This window comes from Lissotriton helveticus, chromosome 12, assembly GCF_964261635.1.
Source record: "Lissotriton helveticus chromosome 12, aLisHel1.1, whole genome shotgun sequence".
NCBI lineage: Eukaryota > Metazoa > Chordata > Amphibia > Caudata > Salamandridae > Lissotriton > Lissotriton helveticus.
This window is the reverse complement of record NC_136073.1, coordinates 104,187,390-104,210,105: the sequence shown is the minus strand read 5'-3', so window position 1 is coordinate 104,210,105 and position 22,716 is coordinate 104,187,390. Positions and strand designations below refer to the sequence as shown.

General features: G+C 48.2%; 1 protein-coding gene across 1 annotated transcript in view; it reads left to right on the top strand.

Annotated features, from left to right (window-relative positions):
- The window catches only part of LOC144797965 (vomeronasal type-2 receptor 26-like), a 75,730-nt gene that overhangs the window by 36,557 nt on the left and 16,457 nt on the right, over positions 1–22,716 (top strand). Inside the window, exon 3 of the mRNA XM_078668771.1 lies at positions 5–232. Within this exon, the coding sequence (XP_078524897.1) occupies positions 5–232 (228 nt within the window). The remainder of the gene's footprint in view (positions 1–4; positions 233–22,716) is intronic.

Here is a 22,716-nt window from a genome sequence, read left to right as displayed (position 1 = left end):
ACAGCTGCTCCACTACATGAAGAAGGTCCATTTCAAGAACAAGGTTGGTGAGGAGATATCCTTCGACAGCCAGGGTGACCCCCCTGCACGGTATGATATCATTCACTGGAAGGTGGCACCGGATGGAACCATGCAGTATGTGAAAGTGGGACATTTTGATGACAGAGAGTCTGAGGGGCTGGAGTTGCACATCAACATCAGCACCACCCAGTGGAATTCGAGGTACAACGAGGTACTGCATGAATCCATCATTGGCAATGCAGCTCAATAGACTGTCCAGTTTACAGAGAAATGAGGAGATTACCAGCCCAGAATTTGTTTTCTAGCAGTAAGGTTGGAATGATACGTGAATACCATTGTGGGATTGACCAGAAAGAAAGTGGAAAATGGTACTGATAAAGTTGGAGTCTTTATTATTAAATCTACGGACCCCCGCCCTATCTCTCATACGCTACCCTTCGCATTCTCTCTCTCAGTCATTGTAAATAGCATCATGGAGCAGTGTAGGACCGATGGGCAACACAACAAATTAGGTAGATTTATTCCACATAGGAACTCAAAGTATATGAGCTTGGTGTCATTGGAAGGATGGTGGGGCTGGAGTGAGCTAGGTGAAGTTAAAGATTTACATTTGCTCTGATTTCAATTTTACACTAGGGAGAGCAGAGCCATGATGCAGCATCAAATGCCCCACCCATGTGACTCTGCAGCCAAATGCATTTCTCAGGCGTTGGCCGCAGAGGGAGGAGAGAGGCAGTCAGAATATCATTGTGGCCCTGGGTCATCACAAGGCTTGCTTTTTTACCTTATCTAAAAGGCACTGATACAGGCTTGTGATCTCTCCTTCAGATCACCAAGTTTGGCAACAAATGACCTATCATTTTACTAACAAGTGTGGCACTGCTGAGTAGGAAATGGAGTGATTAACTGTTACAGCCTTCTGTCTCTTCAAGTGTCAGTGAAACCCCACCATGTACATTTTAAAATAACTTCAGACTGTCATTTTTTAATATACATTTATTAATTGTTCAAGTATAGAGCATATCCCCAGATTGTATACATCAACAGCAGAGAGGTGAGTCAAGCACAGTATCATAGCTCAATATACATGATATAACAATTAACCCATCAAAAAACAACAATCTTACCACGTGTGCATATGACATACTCTGCACTGAACCCTATTGTAAGTGTGTCACTCCATGAATCTGTAGGTATTTAACATGTTGGTGGGGTGAGCGGTGTTCACGTCATTGCAACTATTCTGTTCCAGGTCCAAGCTGCTTCACAGAGGACATAAGACTCTGAGTATACCTCCAGTTTCTCCATGTAGGTGTCTCATCTAAGTTGCAGATCTTCCACCATCCTCTAGTGCGCAGTCTCCTATGGATTGCCAACTCAGCCGTGGTCCATTTCCTCAGTTTGAAAGGTCATCTATTTATCACTATTGCTGCAAGTGACTTCCACGCCATCGCTATACATTGCGCTGCTAAGATCAGTGCTATGTTCTGAAACCACATCAGGCTTTTCATGGGTCTGGTAATGCTATGATTACTTTAGGTAATCCCCATTACTCTAGTTCTACTCGTCCTCGACCAAGTCATCACTCATGAGGTATCCCACAAGACAGGAAACAAAACAGGAAACGCTTTTAGGCTCCACCCCCCCTCCTGCCAGGTGCTATATTACTCCCAACCACTAGAAGCACATCCTGACACACCAAGCAACAAAAGCCTGGACAGGGAGGGAGGGTGGGAAATATGACTGGGTCGAGGACGAGTAGGACTAAGAGTAATGGGGATTACCGAAAGTAATCATAGCATTACCTCTACGTGCCTCGTCCTCGACCCAGTCATCACTCATAAGGCATACCAAACCAACGGCCAACAAGGCCTTTGGCACACCCAACATATCAAACACAGACCAGACACAAAGGAGTGCAGCAAGTGAAAGTTTAATAAACACACAGACTCTGAGCGAGGGGGCAACCCCCACAGCTTGCAACACCCCACGACCAAAATTGGTCCGGTAAGAAAGGGCACAATTCAACCGGTAGTGCCTCACAAAAGTGGATTCAGGGGCCCAAGTCCCAGCCCAACAGATTTCATCAAGAGAAACACCATGAAAAGCAGCCCAAGAGGCAGACACGACCCGAGTGGAACGCGCCTGAACCCCAGCAGGACAAAGCAAACCAGCACTGAGATAAGCCAGAGAGATGACCGCTTTAATCCAGCGACCCAAAGTAAGCCCGGAGGCAGCCTTACCCCGACCAGCCAAACCAAAGGTCACAAAGAGGGAGTCAGAGGAGCGAAACCCCGCAGACCTAGCAACATAAACTGACAAGGCACGTTTCAGATCCAAAGAATGAAGCAAGAGTTCAGAAGGAGAAGAAGGAGAAGAACACAAAGAAGGAAGAATCCTGAGAGGAATGAAAACGAGAGCGGATTTTAGGGAGAAAACCTGGATCCAAAGAAAGGACCACAGCATCATCCAGAAACCGCAAAAACGGGGGAGAACAACGCAAGGCTGTAAGTTCCCCCAGCCTTCTCGCAGAAGTAATAGCAACCAGAAACGCCACTTTGTAAGACTGGAACTTAAGGTCCACAGACTCCAAATGCTCAAATGGAGAGGACTGCAAAACACCTAACACCAAGGAGAGATCCCAAGGGGGCACCAGAGACCAGACAGAAGGAGAAGAGAGAGAGAAACTCCGAAAGAGGTGATAAACCAATAAGCCATCCGAAGGTTGAAAAGAATGCGGATCCCGGAAGGCACGGATAGCAGACCATTGACCCCGCAAGGTAGAAAAAGCAAAGCGCGTCTGAAAGCCATCCAGAAAAAACTGAATAACAGAAGACACAGGGCAAGAGGCAGGAGACAGAGCAAGGGAGGAACACCACCTAGAAAAAGAAGTCCAGTGTTTGGAATAAGAAGCCAAAGTAGACTTCCTACGAGAGGCCTGGATCACAGATATAATGTGGTCGGGCAGACCACGGACCCCAAGAGACAGCCGTTCAACCTCCAGACTGCCAAGGTGAGAGGAACCAGAAGGGAGGGAGACGGGGACCTCAGAGGAGAGGGGTAGTGGGGCAGAATCCAAGGAGGACCCACAGACAGACCCAGCAACAGAGGAAACCAAGATCTCCGCGGCCAGTGCGGGAGAACAGCCACCACCTGAGCCCTCACCCGCTGAACCTTCAGCAAGAAGGCAGGAATCAGAGGAAAAGGAGGAAAGGCATAAAGAAGCCAAGGAGGCCACAGGAGAGACAAGGCATCCATCCCCCAAGCGCCGTGTTCCGGAGACCTGGAGCAGAACAGGGGAACCAGGGCATTGGACCGAGAGGCAAACAGGTCCAGATCCGGAGTCCTGAACCTCCGGCAAATCAACCAAAAAGTCCAGGGAGCCAGACACAGGGACAGAGACGAAGGAAACCTCTGACTCAAGGAATCCGCCACCATGTTGTCCACACCCCGAATGTGCCGAGCAGAGAGGGCCAGAAGATGTTGCTCCGCCCAATCCAAAATGGAGCAGGCCACCAGATTCAGGGAAGAACTGCGGGTCCCGCCCTGGTGATTGATGTAGGCCACCGTCACCATGTTGTCCGATCTCACCAGGACATGGCAACCCCTCAGATGAAGATGGAAGAAGCAAAGTGCCCTCTCCACGGCAGACAGCTCCTGCCAATTGGACGACCTGCGCGACTCCGACGGGAGCCAACGGGCCTGCACCGTCCAATGATCCAAAGTCGCACCCCAGCCGGACGCGCTGGCATCCGTGGTCAAAACCAGAGGGGGATGCAGATGGATACACATCTCCTTGGAAAGGTGGGAAGAATCCAGCCACCATTGGAGAGCAGCTACAATGTCCAGAGACACAGGCACAGGAACAGCATAGTCCAAGACAGGAAAGGGGACCCACCGCTGAAAATGCCACAGCAGAGGACGCAGATGAACCCTGGCCCAGGGGACGGTGAAGACAGATGTGGCCATGTGACCCTGAACCTCCAGCCACTGTAGGAGGGGAGCCGCAGCTTTGGACAACAACTTCCACAACAACGACTGGAGACGTAGAATCCGGGAGTCCGGCAGAAACATCTTGTCCAGCACCGAGTCGAACACGGCCCCGATGAAGGATCTCCGGGTGGCAGGCACAAGTTGACACTTCGGCAAGTTGATCAAGAACCCATGATCCCTGAGCGTAGACATGGTCAAGAGAAGGTGGCGAGACATGATCTCCAGAGACAGGCTTGGACCATCCAGTCGTCCAGATAGGGGAACAAGGACACCCCCAGGAGATGGAGATGCGCCACCAAGGGAGCCACCACCCTGGTGAACACCAGGGGGGGCGGACCGTAGACTAAAAGGAAGGACACAGAATTGCCAGTGCTGACCCTCCAGGCAGAAGCGCAGGAACCCCTGATCCCCCACAGCCATTCTTCACAAATAAGTTCAGACCCCGAAGGTTGATGACCACTGGGAAACCCCCATGATCTTCGAAACCACAAATATGATGGAGTAGACACCCATCCCCAGTTCCCTCTGTGGAACAGGGACAATGACATGCTTGCTGACCAAAAGTCTAACACCCTCCAGCAAGGTCAGCCGGCGGGAGGCGTCCCGAGGAGTCGGAGTCACAACCACCCCGGAGGGGGTGGAGGGGACAGGAACTCGATCCGGTAACCCCGAGACAAAACATCCAGCACCCATTTGTCGGAGGTCGTCAATCACCAAGCAGGAAGAAACAGGCAAAGTCTCCCACCAACCACAGGTGGACCACCAGCGAGACCGACCTCCTGGACGGCATAGTCAGGAACGCTGCGGGCCAGACCCAGCACCCTGCGGGGATTTCTTCTGAAACTTCCGTGGAAATGACCGGCCAGTTGCATGCTGACTCCTGAAGGAAGACTGCTGAAACCTGGAAGGTTGGCGGAATGACCTGGCACAAGAGAAGCAGGAACCCCCATGGGACGGAAGCTGACGAAGAGACAAGGAATGCTTGCGCTCCTTAAAGACCTTATGCAGCTTATCCTCAAGAGAGTCACCAAACAGACGAGTACCAGTGAAAGGCAAACTTAAAGCCATGAAACGTTGAGCCGCGTCCGTCTTCCAATCCCTGAGCAACAGGTTCCGACGAGCAGCAATAGAGGAACCAAAGGACATAGCAGAAGCCCTCACTGAATCAAAGGCGATGTCCTATAGGAATTCAGTTTGACGCTCTATAGACTCCAGCAAGTCCGGACAGCTGCCACCCTCCTGCATGGTGGAAAACAGGGTCTTGAAATCATTCAACAAAGACTGGGCAACATAGGCCCCATGAATCCCAGATCGAACAGCAAGGTGAGAGCCAGCATATGATTTCTTTAGAGCCGAATCGATCTTCGAAACCACACCGTCCCGCAGGATGTTATCATCCGCCATGGAAGGACGCCCCACAAGACTGGCCACAACGGAATCCTCTGGGACAGAATCAGGCAAGGAGTCCGCCATATCCTGCAAAGGATAAAGCTTGGACATAAACCTGGGCATGGCGATATGATTCGGGTCCTTCAATTCCTTCAGCAGGACATCTAACACAAAAGGGTGTACCGGCAGAGAAGAGGCAACAGGCTTCCTAAACTGCGGCAAGATCGCATCCTGAGAGGTGCTGGGCGCAGAAGCATCAGGAAACCCCATATTCACCCGAACATGGGAAAGGATATCAGGCAAGAGATCCCTGGAAATGTATTTGCCCTGAAGCTCAGCAGCAGCGAGAGAAGACCCATCAGAATCATTAGAGGAAGAAATGTCCGAGTAAAGGTCAACAGCACCAGAATGACCACCAACAGCCTTCTTGCTCGCCTTCATATCAGACAGCGTCTCCAGGATAAGGCGTTTAATCCGATCATCATCCACCCTGGCACGCTTCACAGGTGTAGCCGAGTCCTCACTGGCCTCAGGAGAAGAGGAAGGCATAGGAGAAGAATACTTCCTCTTGCGATGATGCTTGCCCATAATGCACAAAATAACAGCAGCAGCAGAAGAAGAGCAGGAAACACAACAAAAAACACTACAAAAACTCCTGCCCAGTATATATAGAGGGAGCAAACAAACCAATCAGCCGCCATGGAGGAAGGTAACCGAATAGGCCGAATTAAATCCAAAACAACCAATCCCAACGCCGGAAAACTCCCAGGGAAGGTCAGGCTTGAAAACCGCACCGGAAAAACGAACCCGGTAACGTGCAGAGACAAACCAAGCCGCCGGCCTTTCACAATGGAGGCCGTAGCGAATCAGGAAACCGATGTGAGAGGAAGGGGCGTCACCCAAAGGAAACCCACGGCCATGGAAAACAGCAAGCGTGGACCGCCAAAGCATCCCGCTGCAGGAAGAGTGCCCATCGTGACGACAGGCACGCCGGAGCTCACCCAGGTGCGCCAGTCGGAAAGGCAGTGAGGAACGCCGCAGGGGGAGCAAACTGATCTAAAGCGCGCCCAAGACACGGCCAAGCACTAAGACAGGAACCGCATACCTTTACTTTTACTTGCAGCAGGACTGACATATTCACCCGTGAGTCCCAGAAGTACCGGCCGCCTGATAAAATGGAGGATCAACCTGGCAGAAGGGGGAGTGAAGCCTAAAAGCGTTTCCTGTTTTGTTTCCTGTCTTGTGGGATACCTCATGAGTGATGACTGGGTCGAGGACGAGGGACGTGGAGGTAATACTCCCCACATCAAGAATGCACAGCAACAGATTGCAAGGGAAACAAACTCTCTCTGACTTCCGCCACTGTTAGTGTGACCCGGTGGCAGAAGGGCTATAGCACCACACATGGCCACACCATAATAATAAAGTTTGCTTCCTCCTCACCACACTTAGGGCACCTACTAGTTGCCCCCGGGGACATGTGTCCAATCCTCTGTGGCGTCAGATATGCATGATGCAAGAAATAGAACTGTATTAGACAAAACCGGGCACCAGGAGACACCTGCCTGTCCGACTGCAGACAGCGAGTCCGCACTGTGTGGTATTTGGACAAAATATCGAGTCATAAACATCGACTCACACAAATATCAAGTTTTTAATATAGTGGTACAGAAATAGCATGCACAAACATCCTTGACAAAAATAGCATTATTTTTAAGGTAAGAAATATTGTTTTTAAATTTCTTAACGTGTTTGAAAAAATAATTTAATTGCATATGTTTTATAATGTTTGTATAATTGCTTTTAATGTTTTTGTAATTTTAAGTTTTTCATATTTTTAATTTAATTGTAATAGTAATTTATATTGTTGTAGCAGGTTGTGAGGTTTGTAGGGGTACTAGTTGTGAAGTCATAATTCATTAAAAACAATTTTTTAATTAATATTACTTATGCATTTGAAATTTAATTATGTAACTTGTGTAATTAATACTTTCTTAAGTTATATTTTAGGTGCAGGTTGTTGGGTTTAAATGTGTATTGGATGGGGAGTTAATTAAATGATAAGTGCTTAATTATTGATTTGTTATTAATTAATTGTTAGTTTATTTACCTAATTGTGTAATTATTATACATCTTTAAGTTATTTTGTGGGTGCAGGTTGTTGGAATTGTAGGGGTATAGGGTGGGAAGTTAATTAATCAATATTTCATTAATAATTACATTTTTATTTTTTAAATTGATCATTAATAATAATAAAAATAATAATAATAATAATAATAATCCTGTATTTGTAAAGCGCACTGCTACCCGTAGGTTTCCCGGTGCTGGGGGCCGTCGGGAAGATTAAGCAAGCTATTGCCCAGAGTCACATGGAGTAGTGTGGCTCAGTGGAGTAGTGTGGCTCACTGGTTAGAGGCGGCAGACCGGGGAGCAGAAGTCGGCCCGGGACCAGGGTTCAATTCCCGACGCGGCAGGGTCGTGGACTTGGGTCAGCGGATTCGATAATTCTCGCTTCGGTGCCTACTCTAATCAGGGGGTTCCACTCGGCAACTCTGGGCATTAGCTTGCCTAATCTCCACAACGGCCCCATCAATTCCAGGGATGCCTGGCTCCACCTTGGGGACTCCCAGCAGGGACCATCCCACAGGGAAAGCCAGGACGGGTTCCCCAGAGTTATACAGCGCCAGGAAACCTATGGACGGGTAGCAGTGTGCTTTACAAGCTCAAATACATTTACATTTACATGGTGCTGGGCAGACCCCTGCCGCATGTGCCGGGGATCGAACTGTGATCCCCCGCGACCGGCATCAGTCGCCCTGGCCCCTGCGCCACACCTCTTCCCATTAATAATGTAAATTGTGTAATTAATATACCTATTTTTTTATAAACAGTTTTTAATTGTTTTATTAGCAGAACAATAAGGCACATTGGCAGTCCCCGAAAAGCCCCGGTCACCATCATTTAGAATTGGAAGCAGAACCTATATGATAATTAAGGCATCACACGAGGGAATAAAGATCATTGTAAGTATAGTATATTTACAACAACTCAACACCAACACCGATAGCTCCAAACTATTTACATCAAATCTTTGCATGTTTAGCGGGACATCCCTGTGCCTCGTACACCAACTTCTCCTGATGAGCACACCAATCTACACCTTGTCTTCACTTCAAACGCGTCTGAGGCTTGGGGCCATTCCAGTGGGCAGCAATGTCTCTTTTAACTACTACACTACAAGGGCGGTTCTCAGCAGTGCCCTGTCAGCTTGGGAGCCCCCCACTCCATCGTCCACCCCCAACAGGATCAAGAGAGGGTAGAGTTCTAATGTCAGGTCTAACACATTTGAAAGCTTGACCACCAACACCTCCCAATAGCATAGTATTATAGGGCAAGACCATACCATATGAAAGAAATCTGCCGGAGCATGAGAGCGGCGACCGCACGTGGGGCTGGATAGTAGGCCTGCTTGAAACAATCTGCTAGGGGTGAGGTATGTACAGTATAAGTAGTATGTTTGCACCAAGTGAAGCCTGGAGGAAATTATAAGGACTCTGGGAGCCATTAATGCATTTTGCCAATCCTTGTCTTCCAAAGGTTCAAGCCAATTCTCCCAGCAGTTTCTAAGGGTATGTAATGTCCCAGAGGCGTTAATGATCAGGGTGAGGTAAATCTGGAAAGCACCTCCTTTACCCAGGGCCCCTATCATTACCTTCAGGGATGGGCGTATCTATGGGGATATGTACTTGCATGCATGGCTCAGCTGCAGGAATATGTGAAAATGCATTTTGGATAATGTGTACCTCTGCTGGAGCTCCTGGAAGGAGGTGATATGCGTACCTGCCCAGATGTCATTCAAGAGTGTGATACTGATGGTGTCCCATCAAGCAAAACCCCTCATTGCTGCCAGCTCCTTCAAACAGCTTTAATGCCACAAGTGGTGTGCTGAGTTATTTTCTTCCATCCCCTGTATGACATAGTGCTGTCCTCCACCCACAAAATATCTGCCGAGTCACTCCAGGAAGTGTCTTGGGAATGGCACAACCACAGAGCAACTTCATAATTCGTGGTAATCCCAGTGTGGTGAGTTTCTGTTTGTAGGCTGGGTCTGATCGCTCCCCAGGGAGTCAATCATTAACCACCAAGATGTGGGACGCTAGATAAATACAAGTTGACCATGCCCAGACCACCCATCCTAAAAAGTACGTTGACAGGTAGGGAAGGCACTGGCGTAGCTTTGTGCCTGAGAAAGGAGACGTCCAATGAGACAATCTCTCTAAACCAATGTTGAGGAATACTATGGGAAAATGTTGGGAAAAGTTACAAAAATCGGGGTAGTACCATCATGTTGTATAAGGCTATTCTTCCCATAACATTCGGTGGAAGTGTCTGTCATTTCTTAAGGTTGGTTTGACCTTGTGGGTGAGGGGGTTAATGATAAGAATCCAAGTTAGAACTTGGTTGAGAGCCACTTGGAAGCCTTGGTAAGCTAAACTAATGTTACAGATTGGTATGGCTGTTTGCCAATCTGCACAGTCTGTGAGGATGTTAACAGTACAAGGATCGATTTGGACTGGTTGACGGTCAATCATGAAGCCTCTGCAAAATGTTGCAGTAGCCGGATTTGATATTTAGGGCCACTGTCCGCTGGGTTAGAAAGATACAGCAAAACATCATCTACATAAAGCATGATGCAGTCCTCATGTCCTGTGGTCCTATCCCATCTCCTAATATGTGCGTGACACTGTATAAGTCGGGTGAGGGGCTCGATTGCCAGTGCAAAAAGGAGTGGGACAGTGGACAGACCTGTTGGGTCCCTTAGCAGATAGGTAATTCAGCAGAAACCAACTTGTTTATTTGCACATAGCCTGTCGGATTGGAGTACAGGACTTGCACAATGTCACATAAGCAGGGCCCAAACCCCGCCCTCTACAGCACATGGATCAGGTAGCCACACTTGCCATGTTCATGTGTTGCAAACAGTACCTTGTACTCCTAGCAGACACATTGGTCCTGGTTCATTAAAGACCAGAGAACTTGTTGTAGATGGTTGGCTAGAATGGTTGCAAAGATCTTAACCTCCCCGTTGATAAGAAACAAATAGGCCAATAAAAGGCACAGGAGATGGATGGTGGGCATGTCTTTGGCATGACCATAATGGTGGTGTGATCGAGGTCTCGGGGGGAAAAGCTCCCCTGTGCCTCTTCCCTGTAAAGGCTCAATAAATGAGGGGCAAGGATGTCTTTATATTTAGCATAGAATTCTGTAGGGTAGTCATCCGGGCTGGGTGTTTTAATGGACGCCATCGCTGAGAGTGCGTCCCCAATCACTCTCGCCGTTCAACAGTAGAAAGGCTGGGTGGGGTATCTCATCAAGAAGGGGGGCTGCTCTTTTGGAATCGGGCTGTGGGACAGCCGTGTATGGTGTTGCATAATAGTCAGTGGACACTTGAGCAATATCAAGGGAGGAGCAATATCTGTGTCCCAGGTGGTCCGCTATCTCAGGTATGATCTGTCCCGCCACGGTCAGGAAACCAGAGAATTTAATGACTTACTACTTTTTGTCCTCCCACCTGTACACCCATGCAGCAGAGGCACGTCAACATTTCTTTGCTGTCTCTAGTGACTGGGCCATGATCTCCTCTTGAATCAGGGCTAACTCCTTGGTAATGGCGCTGTGAGTGGTATCGGAGAGCCGTGTCTCAAAGTGAAGGGCGTGACCTTCAAGTTGAGTAACTAAATTCCTTTGAGCTTTTTCTTTTTGCCTTAGAAGAGTTTTCGCGTACCCCCGATTAGTAACTGTGCATTGCACCCAGAGTGTACCCATGGACTGGACCGACCCTCCATTTGTGGGGTTAAACGCCACAATTTCGCGCCTCACGTCTTGGGTGAATGTTGCATCTTGAAGATGCCAAGCATGGAATTTCTACATGGGACGTTGAGTAGATTTCTGTGAACCAATGCAGAGCAGCAATGTGGCATGGCCAGAGATCAAACATGAGAGTATCTGCACATGTGAAACCAACAAAACATCCGTGACCGGAACAAGAAGCATATCTATGCGTGAGTGTATATGATGCTCAGCAGAGGTGTGTGTACTGCTTCTGCCTAGGATTCCAAATTATCCACATGTTGCATAAACGTAGGGTGTTCACCCATTTGTGTAGGGAATTAGCTATTGGCATCAAACATCGGATGGATGACCAGTGGAGTCTGCCGCAGGGTCTAGGACTGAATTAAAGTCGCCTCCTACGACAGTGAGACCCGGAGGCCTTTGGGCTATAACACCAAAGAGTGTAGGAAGAAGGAGTTTAGTGCTGTGGGGGAGCATAGGGTTGGAGAATGTTGAAGGGGCAGGCCTTTTTTGTACCCATTAGTGCTAGGTAATAACCCTGAGGATGTGCCCAGGTCTGGGCTAGCACCAAGGGGAAGGTGCGACGCAGCATGATTGGCACACCACGGGCCCCTCACATACCCAGTGCGATAGACCTTATCAAACCCCTGGTGTGCTACAAAGGGCCACCTCGCACCCAACAAATGCGTCTCCTGCAGCATTAAGATGGAAGGGAGAACGGGTTTGACATAACGCATAACCGCAGAGTGGTTAATCCGGTCTAAGGGATTGTTTACATTCCGTGACATAACACCATAGGATGCCATTGTAAAGCTGGAAACATGAGTCGCATGAAGTCTAGGGATGCACCTACTGCATGAGAGGGGCCGGGTGCTATGCGTGGTGCATAAGTGGCAAGGAATATTGAATCCGGGGCTGGCTAGGCAAAACCAAAGTAACGTTATGGCAAATAACCAACCTCACCTCAACTCCCATCCACCCCATACTTCCCCCAAGAAACATCTGTCACCCTTAAACATGTTTCCCAACTAAGAAGCAATTTGTCATAGACAGGTGTGGAGTGGTGGACCACTCCAGGATATGGGATCAATACTGTTCAGTGCCTGCCTCTGCGCAAGTGGTCTTGAGCTGCTCAGTTAGGTGATTGCTGTGTCAAGTCCGGGCCAGGGTCCCAGAAGGGCTTGACGTGATATCACTATGTAGGAGAGGGTATTCAACTCAACTGTGCTTCAGCTTGAGGTGAATCGTGGGGTTCCCCACCAGACCTTGAAGACTGGTCCAATAGTTTCAGTGGTGGTGGTGCCCAGGACCCTGTATGACTGGCTAGTTGACACGGGGGAGAGGGGCCAGCCAGTGTAGCTGTCTTTCTTCTGTAAGCCATTCCCATGCCGACTGAGGAGTCTCAAAGAAGTGGCTTTTATCCCCATGTATCACCTTGCAGTGCACCCGGAACAAGAGCATATACGACAGCGAAGGGGCCCAAAGTTTCTGTTTAACAGATTCATAGGACCTACACATGGCATAAAACCTCGTGAGTGTAATCACCATTTTTTTTATGTTATCCAAGTTCTGGTTGCACCCACGCTTCTTGCAAAATACAGTCCCTGTCCTTGAAATTTAAAAAAACATACTATCATAGGCTGATGCAAAGTGCCTGCAGGAGGTTTAGGAGTGAGTGCTCTGTGTGCTCATTCCACAGCAAACCAGGGAGACAGTTTATCAGCTGGCATCCAGGATTTGAGACATTCTTCCAAGAATTTGACAGGTTTGATATGCTCTGCATCCTCCAGGAACCCACGAAGTGCAGATTGTTGTGCCTTGAGCAATTTTCAACATCTTCCGCATGGTGGTGGTGTTTATTCTTAGAGTGAGGAGGTGAGCCGCCGCTCTGCTTCAGTTATGTGGCATTTCATAAGTCCTGGCAGAGGAGTGCTACGTCCACTCGCACCTCCTCTATTTTTGTCTCATCTGCGGTCTGTGTGGCATGGATGGCCTGAAGAATTCTATCTAGGTCTCCTGTTTCCCAAAGTGTCGCCCCCTGTCGTTCCAGCTGGAGTGGTGAACTGGTCGATGTGTGGCTGGGAGGGATGGGATTTCATTGACTTATCTTTCCTCATGCTTGACATTGAGTTAGTAAAGAAGATTGTTCTGGAGCCTGGCACACATGCTTTGGCCTGCAGCTGCACAAGCAGTCACCACATGTAGGTGTGAAAAGCGGAGAGGCTAGAGGAAGATCAAAGCGTCTGGCAAAGAATCTGCATTACTGTGCTGTAGGAGGATCAGGCCTATATCGGCAATCCCTGGTTGAGGAGTCAGGTGAGACGGGGGTCACAAAGTCCCTGTTTCATATGCCTTATATCACTCAGCCCAGATCACAAACTGGTTGCCCAGAGAAGCATCAAAATCCAGACATGAGAACAACAAATACGCTCTTAGAGTGGCGGACCCACAGCAACCAATTTTTCAAGCACCAGAAGCAAGCAACAAGGATCAATTCACATCTAAGGGGGCAGAAAAGGAGGGGAACCCATCAAAATCTGTGGTAGGCAGGCCCAAGTGCTCCAGAACATCTCAGAAATGGAAGGAGAAGGGAAGGCCCAAGTGTCCTCTGGGCAACTTCCATTATGGGACTGTAGCATCTAGAGCAGCCACTCGTCAAGTGGGTGAGTGAGCAGGATAGGGTACTTAACAGTCAGGCCATTAGTTGTTTCTCTATCTCGTGCTGGGGCCCAGCAGTGTAACACATAGACAGTCTGGTTGGATATGTAGGCTCTTTGGGATTTGGGCCTCGTACCCAAAATCCGCCTCTCTACCCATGGGTGTACTCCTCACCTCCAAATGGATGCAGTTGTGCGACTCTGCCCCGGGGCCACCCCAGAAAGCTGCCAGGTCCCACACCGGGTGACACTGACGATACTCCACAACCCCTGGGAGCGAGAGGTGGCAGCAGGTCACTCAAGTCAGGATGTAAATGCAGGGTGGGCTGCAATGGCGCAAAGTGGCAACCAAAGAGCCAGGTGCCACACCAGCAAGACAGCCACCAAGGCCCAAGAGTCGCCCAGGCAGGTTGGAGGATGGAGAGCGGGTCTGAAGGCCTCACGTATAGGGGCAGTCAATGGAGCTGTGGGCCACTGCAGCCCAGAGTGACAGATGGTGAACAGGAGACCATGCCACCCATGTAATCTCAGAGGCTCCCAAGTTGTCCAGGTAAGGTGGAGTATAGACACTGTGGCCCCAGTGCCAAAAGTGGGCCCCTTGCCCGCATACCCCTATGGCATACCAGGAGAGGTGCTCTGTCTGCCCATGCTGCTTCTCTAAATCCTTGGCGGGTCTCCGCTAAGGCAGGTGCGTTGGAGCCTTTGTCACAAGTGGCAGTAGACCACCACCAACCCCAAGATGACGTTGTATTGTTGGCTCTTGTAAATGGGCAGCGGGCGAATAGTAGATCTGCTCCCATTAATGGCGGTCAAGGGCCCGATAACGACATGGGTCTCCATTTTGCGTTGTCACAAGAGATTCGGCCACACGGGGCCGTGCCCTGTCAAGACCAGCTAATTGTACCACCCATTGTGTCTGACAAGGTGTGGGGTCCACTACCACTGGATTCAAGATAGCCTGGCTGATGAGGATTATGAATCCAAAATCGGTCCCAGGATGCTTGCTTCCGGTCCAGGGAAGACATGGCTTGGCAGTTCGGGCTTGACTGTTCCCATGAGGCACAGGGTCAGACTGATTTGCATATGGCCATGTCTGAACTGGGGTGGTGGAGTGAGCTAAAGAATGGTGATGGATTAAACCCAGATCAGTTGACTGGGGGTGAGTGTTTGATTTGCTCAAGCGCTCCGTCCATCATCCCCTTTGGTATCGATTTGTTCGCCCTAGGTTGGCAGGGTATGCCCAGACGTGGGTCCCTTGCTCACTCTACCACTGGATTCAAGTTAGCCTGGCTGACGAGGATTATGAATCTGAAACCGGTCCCAGGATGCTTGTTTCCGGTCCACGGAAGGCATGGCTTGGCAGTTCAGGCTGGACTGTTCCCATGAGGCACAGGGTCAGACTGATTTGCATATGGCCATGTCTGAAGTGGGGTGGTTGAGTGAGCTAAAGAATGGTGATGGATTAAACCCAGATCAGTTGACCTGGGGTGAGTGTTTGATGTGCTCAAGCGCTCCGTCCATCATCCCCTTTGGTATCGCTTTGTTCGCCCTAAGTTGGCAGGGTATGCCCAGAGGTGGGTCCCTTGCTCCCTCTACCACTGGATTCAAGATAGCCTGGCTGACGAGGATTATGAATCCAAAACCGGTCCCAGGATGCTTGTTTCCGTTCCAGGGAAGACATGGCTTGGCAGTTCGGGCAGGACTGTTCCCATGAGGCACAGGGTCAGACTGATTTGCATATGACCATGTCTGAACTGGGGTGGTGGAGTGAGCTAAAGAATGGTGATGGATTAAACCAAGATCAGTAGACTGGGGGTGAGTGTTTGATTTGCTCAAGCGCTCCGTCCATCATCCCCTTTGGTATCGCTTTGTCCACCGCAGAAGGCAGGACATCGAGGTAGATGGCAGCGGATGATGTAGGGGTCCAGAGCACATTTAGAATTCGGCCACCATCTTGACATCCCAAGCCACGATCCCCCAGTTAATATATTTTTTAAGTTATATTTTACGAGTGGATTGCTGGGGTTTTGGGGGGGGGGTAGGGTGGGAAGTTATTTAAGTAATAATTAATTATCAATTCATTATTCATTTATTAGTAATGATGTTTTATAACTTAATATGTTAATTGTGTTATAATGTTTATTTTTAGATTTATGGTAATTATGAGCTGATTGGTATGTGGGAATATGGTGTGGAAATTTAATGAAATAATAATTCAATAACAATTTTTTTGTATTAATTATTTTAAAAATGTATAATCATTTCATGTTTTTTAATGTATATATTTAATTTTATGTGAACAGTTTTATAATTGCATTAAATTAATATTTGTATTAAAACATGGTATGTGTGTGAAGTGAAGTAGTTCCTTACTGTTGCACAGACTTGAGTAGGAATTGTAAATTTTCCACCTCCTGAGTCCAATGCTTTCCCTACTGTTGTACCGACTGGAGTGGGAATAGAACATTTTACCCCTCCTGAGTCCAACACTTTCCATACTGTTATACAGATTGAAATGGGAATGGTAAATTGTCCCCTTTTTGAGTCCAACGCTTTCCCTACTGTTGCACAGACATGAGGGGTAATAGTATATTTAATATTCCTAGAATTTAATAGTTTTGTTACTATTATGTATTTAATATATTTTTTATATATAGTATTTTTTGTAATTCATAATATATTTTTAATAAAATACATGTTTTTATATTGCTTTCTTTTTATGTGTAATTAAAATGGAATAAAAAACGATCCAGTTTATTTGCCACGTTTTTAATGTATTGTGTATATGTATATAATATATATATATATATATATATATATATACCTGTTATATTATTATATTAAAAAAATAAAAAATTATCATATAAATTAAAGTGATTATTTCAAATAATTATTTTCCATTATATATGTGTGCATAAACATTCACACATACATATATGTGTGTGTTCATTAAGTATATATTTCTATATGTTTTCTATATTATTTAAGTATATTTTATTGACATTATATTACTGTTACATGTTAATATGTTTTGATATTAGTGTGAAAAGATATTGTTTTTGATATTTTTGTACTTACCATTATATGTATAGGAAAACAATATTTTTTTGATCAATATAGTTGGCTCAATTTTTCGGTAGCACAATATTTATGTCTTAGATATTGTGTCAGTGAACCCACCGTGTTTAGTATATTGACATACAGGGCATCCTTTCACCAATCTCTGGGTGAAATTGTCTCCCATGGGAATGATACCACAGTGCAGCTTAGAGATGAGTTATGGCTCCAGAGCATTCCCCCCTGTCAACGCCACCTTTAAAGAGGCCACCGATGGGTGGCATTCCCTGTCAGACTCTCAAGTCCTCTTCATCACATTCCTGAGGGCAGAGTGTAGCACAAACTGTTCCTGCGCCAACCCATATTCCTCTGTCAGCTCTCTAAACGCATGCAGGCCCTCAGCGGGCATCACATCTGCCCATGTTTGAATCCCAACCTCCTCCAGTCTTGCGTCCTGTATATCCCCTATAGACCCACACATTCAGGCATTGCCCACAACAGGAAACTGGGGGCTAAGGGTGTGGACCGTGCTTTGCTGCAGGAACTGTTCCTGCCCTGGCCCATATTCCTCTGTCAGCTCCCTAAATGCATGCAGGCCCTCAGCAGACATCACATCCGCCCATGTTTGAATCCCAACCTCCTCCCAGTCTAAGTTCCTTTATATCCCTCATAGACCGGTGCATTCTGGCATTGCTCACAATGAGAAACTGAGAGTATAGGGTTGCTGCAGATATAGCACCTCCATATCAGCAGAGCAACACACAACAGTACACTGCATGTCCCGCCGGGATCAGGGATGTTCAAAAGTCTATAGAGGAGGGGCCGTCCGTCTAGATCATGGAATACACACATATACTCTAGCCGTGATGCAAGAGCCAACCACTGCATTGGCCATTGCAGCTGTGCAGCCACATAGTACAACTCATAGCCTGGGCGCCCAAACCACTGTCATCTAGTGGCTTGTATAGCTTACTGAGAGCCACGTGTCACCTAATGTTACTAGTTTTGTTAGCAAACTTTGCAGGTCCTGGAAGAAGGACTTCTCCAGGATCATTTGGATGGCTGCAAAGAAACACAGCAACCTAGGTAAAATCAACATTTTGGACACACTAATCCTACCTGTTGGTGACAATGGTAGGTTGGTCCAGAAAGAGAGCGAACGTCAAAGATGTGGCCATGCTTTACTCCGGTTCACTTCGAACATGGCTGTCTCTTCATGATACACCTGAACACCCAGGTACTTCAAGTTGTCAAACTGCCAGGGCAGCCCCGCCTTGGGTAGCGCCTCTGATAGTGGTATAAAAGGGAACAAGCAAGACTTGTCCTAATCAATACGGAGTCCTGATACTCTCCCAAAGAGTTCCAGCAGTGACATGACTTCCAACAACACTGTAGGGTGTCTTTCAAGTACACAGGTGCATTGTCAGCATACAGGGAAACCATCTGCAGGTGCCACTGTACCTTAACGCCCCACTCCAGTGCCCGGTCCCTCAACAGACATGCCAATGGGTATATTGCCAGAGCAAACTGCAAGTGGGGCAACAAGTAGCCCTCTCTCATCCCCCTGAATGAAGAAAATGGTTCCAAAACTATACCATCTGTTCACACCCGGGCGTCTGGATCAGTGTATAACAGTGCCACCCACCTGAGGAAAAGAGGGTCCATACCCATATGCCCCAGAACTGCCATTAGGTAAGGGCATCTCAGACTGTCAAAAGCCCCCATATCGAGGGATGCCACCCATCCCTCCATCTCCATGCGTCGCACCCAGTCCATGATATGAAAGATTCATTGTAAATTGAGGAATGTGGTTCTGGAATAAAACCATAATGTTCCAGATGTACTAGAGTCCCCACTACCTCTGTCAATCTGGTGGCCAAAGCTGTATTGAGTACTTTGTAATCAAGGTTGAGTAGTGATAGGGGATGATAGTACGTCACATTCAGGGGGTCATAGAAGCACAACTATCATTGCCTCCCTCATGGTGGGCAGAAGATGACCCTATGCCAGTGCCTCCTTGTGTACTTTCAGCAATATATGCGTTAGGAAGGCATAACACTCAAGTAGAACACAGCACATCCTCTGTGAGGGTCTCAAGAATTTAATTCTCTTCTGAATTCCTAGAGCGATGGTGTGGTCCTGAGGTGCAGGGGGAGGTTCTTCCAAGCCTTGGCTGCCAGGTGCAAGAAGAAACGTTCTGATCGAAGGTATCTGGTCAGTTGGTGGAGGGCCAGGAGTTTGTTGACGTATACTGGTCCTTTGTTTTTCAGGGCCTTGTAAGAGTCGTTTAACATTTTGAACTGCCATCTTTTTTTAATCGGGAGCCAGTGTAGTTTCTTAAGATTTGGTGTGATTCGGGTCCTTCTGGGGACTACAAGTAAGAGTCTTGCTGCTGAGTTCTGTATTGTCTGGAGTCAAGAGGCGTGCAATAATTCCTACATAGAGTGTTTGTCCATAGTCCAGTCTGCTGGTGATGAGGGCCTGCGTGAAGCTCCTTCTGGTGTTTGCTTGGAGTCACCAGGAGATCTTGCAGAGCATGTGCAGGGTGAGAAGCAGGCATATAAGACTACATTGACTTGCTTCTCCATCTCATAGCTTGCTATCCAGGATGATGCAGAGGTTGGGGGCATGGTCTCTTGGAGCCGGGGGATGTCGGTCCATGATGAGATGCTGTTCCCAAAGATGAGGACTTTTTTTCATTGTTGAGTTTGAGACAGTTGTCTTTCATCCAGTCCACGATGTTCATCATGATTCTGTGGAAGTTAGCTTTAGTGGTGGAGGGATCTTCGACAGTGAGAGGATGAGCTATGTCTCGCGATGTAGGAGATGATGTTGAATTTGTGTGATCTGACAGTGGTGGCCAGGGGCGTCATGTAAGTGTTGAAGAGGGTTGGGCTGAGGGATGATCCTTGGGGGACTCCACAGATGATTTTCTTGTGCTCTGATGTGAACGGTGGGAGGCGGATCCTTTAGGTTATGCCAATGAGGTATGAGGCGATCCAGTTGAGGGTGTTTCTTTGAATCCTGAAGTGATGGAGTCTGTTGATCAGGATGTAGTGGGAGACAGTGTCAAATGTGGCTGGCAGGTCCAGGAGGATGAGGGCTGCTATTTCCCTATGGTCCAGGTGGACTCTGATGTCACACCAGGCTGCGATCAGGGCTTTCTCGGTGCTGTGATTAGCTCAGGATCTGGATTGGCAAATGTTTTTTTTCAGGAGGTGTTTCACTTCAGCAAGTTTCCAGTCGTCAGGGAAGGAGGCTGCAGTGATGGATGTGTTGAAGACCTTCCTGAGCTCATCATCAATTGTCTTGTTTCAGAGGTTGAAGATGTGGTAGGGGCATGGGTCTGTGGGTGCTCCAGAGTGGACAGAGTTCTTGAAAGAGATAGGGTCCTGGGTTGTGAGGAGTTTCCAGAAGGTGGGAAGGTGTTCTGGGTTTGTGTTTCTGTGAGTGAGCGGGTTGATGCTGTCTGCAATGGAGGGTTGGCGTTCGAAGTTTTCATAGATGGTCATGAAAGAAGAATGCGAGATTGTCGCACAGTTCCTGGGGGGGAGTTATGTTATTCTTGGTGGCTGCAGGATTGGTGAACTCCTTTACGATGGTGAAGTGTTCCTTGCTGTGGTTTGTGCTGCCTTTGATGCAGTCTTCCAGGGCATTCTTCTTGGTTTCTTTCAGGAGGCCGTGGTACTGGTTGAGACTTGAGAGCAGACCTGAAGGCGATGCGGCCTTCTGTTTTTTTGCTGGTAAGCCCCTTCCTTTCAAGTTGTCAGCAGTTGCATTTGGTGGAGTGCAGTTCCTTGGTGAAACAGCTTGCTCTTTTGCTTAGTTCTTTGATCCTGGCTGTCTTGGCAGGGGTGATGGCATTGGCACATTCTGTGATCCACTGGAAGAAGCTCTTAGCTGTTCGTTCAGGGTCATGTGTAGAGTCTGGGAGTTGTGAACGGAGAGTGTTGTTCCACTGGTCTGATACCTTTTTCCAGTCTCTTTGTGTTGAGCTGGGGGGCATGGAGCCAGGGTAGGTGGGTCCTGTGATGCTGAAGTGTATGCTGTGGTGGTCAGACCAGGTAAGTGGTGTGGATGTACATGGTTGTCGCTGTAGGTGCAGATGGGGTCAAACATGTGTCCTGCGATGTGGGTAGGGTCAATGATGAGCTGCTACAGGCTGATGTTAGTCATTCTTTCCAGGAGGTCAGTGGAGTTGGCGTTGCTGGGGTCGTCGAGGTGGAAGTTGAGGTCCCCCAGGAAGTTGTAGTGCTCAGAGTCAATTGTAAGCGGGGTGATGAGTTCTGGGATGGCGGTTTAGAAGCTTGGGCATGGTCCTGGTGGTGTGTAGGCAAGGGTGCCTCTGATGGTGCTTTTCCCGTCTGTGTGGAGTTGGAAGTTGAGGTGTTCCATTACTGGTGTTGGGTCATCAGGGGATGTCATGCAGCAGATGGTGTCTGTGTAGATGATGGCTATTCTGCCTCCGTGCTTATTGGTTTGGCCCCAGTGTGTTATCATGTGACCTTCAGGGATGGGGGTGGTGTAGTTTGGGGCAGAGGTGGGGTTTTGCCAGGTTTCTGTAAGTAAGATGATGTCTGTGGTGAGGGTGGAGATCGTATCCCAGATCTCCCTGGTATGTTTACAGAGTGAACGTGCATTGAATAGGATGCACTGGGTTTGTGCTGTGGTGGTCTCAGTTGATGTAGCAGGTGTGACTGCATTTGCAGTGTTGCTGATGTCGTTGACTGCTTCGGTGTAAGGGTGGGCGTAGTTCGTGAAGTAGCGCTACATGAAGCTACGCGAAGTGCACTTCGCACTACGCGAACTTCACGTAGCACTACGCGAGCTGCGTAGTAGCATGTTTGCACTGTGCAAGATGCGTTTTCAATGATTGCACAGTGCGGACAAGCATCTGGCACTGTGCAAGCATTGAAAACGGCATCTTGCACAGTGCGAGCTGTAGTTTTCTGCTTCTCGAGTAGATTATTACTCGAGCGGCAGCTTTCTCAACGCGAACAGGTAGTTTCTCATTGAGAGCGGTCGCGAGCATGCGCAACCACTCACAAAGAGAAACCTGACCTCCTCGCGTTGAGAATCTCGCCGGGATGTCATTTTGCTTGCTCGCGGTCGCGAACATGACGTTCAGGACCACGAACAAGCAAAAAATGACCGCTGCACTACGCTACGCTGCACTACGCATGTTCGCACTGTGCTACATGCAGCTTGCGTAGTGCGAAGTTGCGAAAACTTCACAAACTTCGCGAGCGTAGCGTAGTGCTTCGCCCAGGGTTACTTCGGTGTTGAAGGTAAGGTTGCAGTGTCAGCAGAAGAACGGTCCTCTGGTGGTGCATGTTGATGTGTGGAAACAGTGGTTGTTGGTGCGTCCAGGGTACAGGGCTCAGAAGTCAGTGGTGGTGTATCTTTGTTGGGTGAAAAAGCCTGGGTTACTGGTGCTGGGCATGGTCCAGGCGTGGAAGGTCACAGATGGGGTTGCCTTTGGCACACCTTTGCACACCAGTGGCACGCCCGCTGCTCAGCTGCACTGTGGCCTCTATTAAGTAGGTCCTGGAAGGGGCGCAGAGAGACGGTGGTGGGGCTAAGTGGAGGGTGGGAAAATGGGAGGCAGGTGGGAGTGCCAATGGGTAAAACAATTAATTTATGTATTTATTTATTTGTTTATATAGCACTAGAATCGACCCCCGAAGGAGTATCTCTGCGCTTAAAACGGATCGTGAAGGTATGATGCAGCTCCAGCAAGTTAACA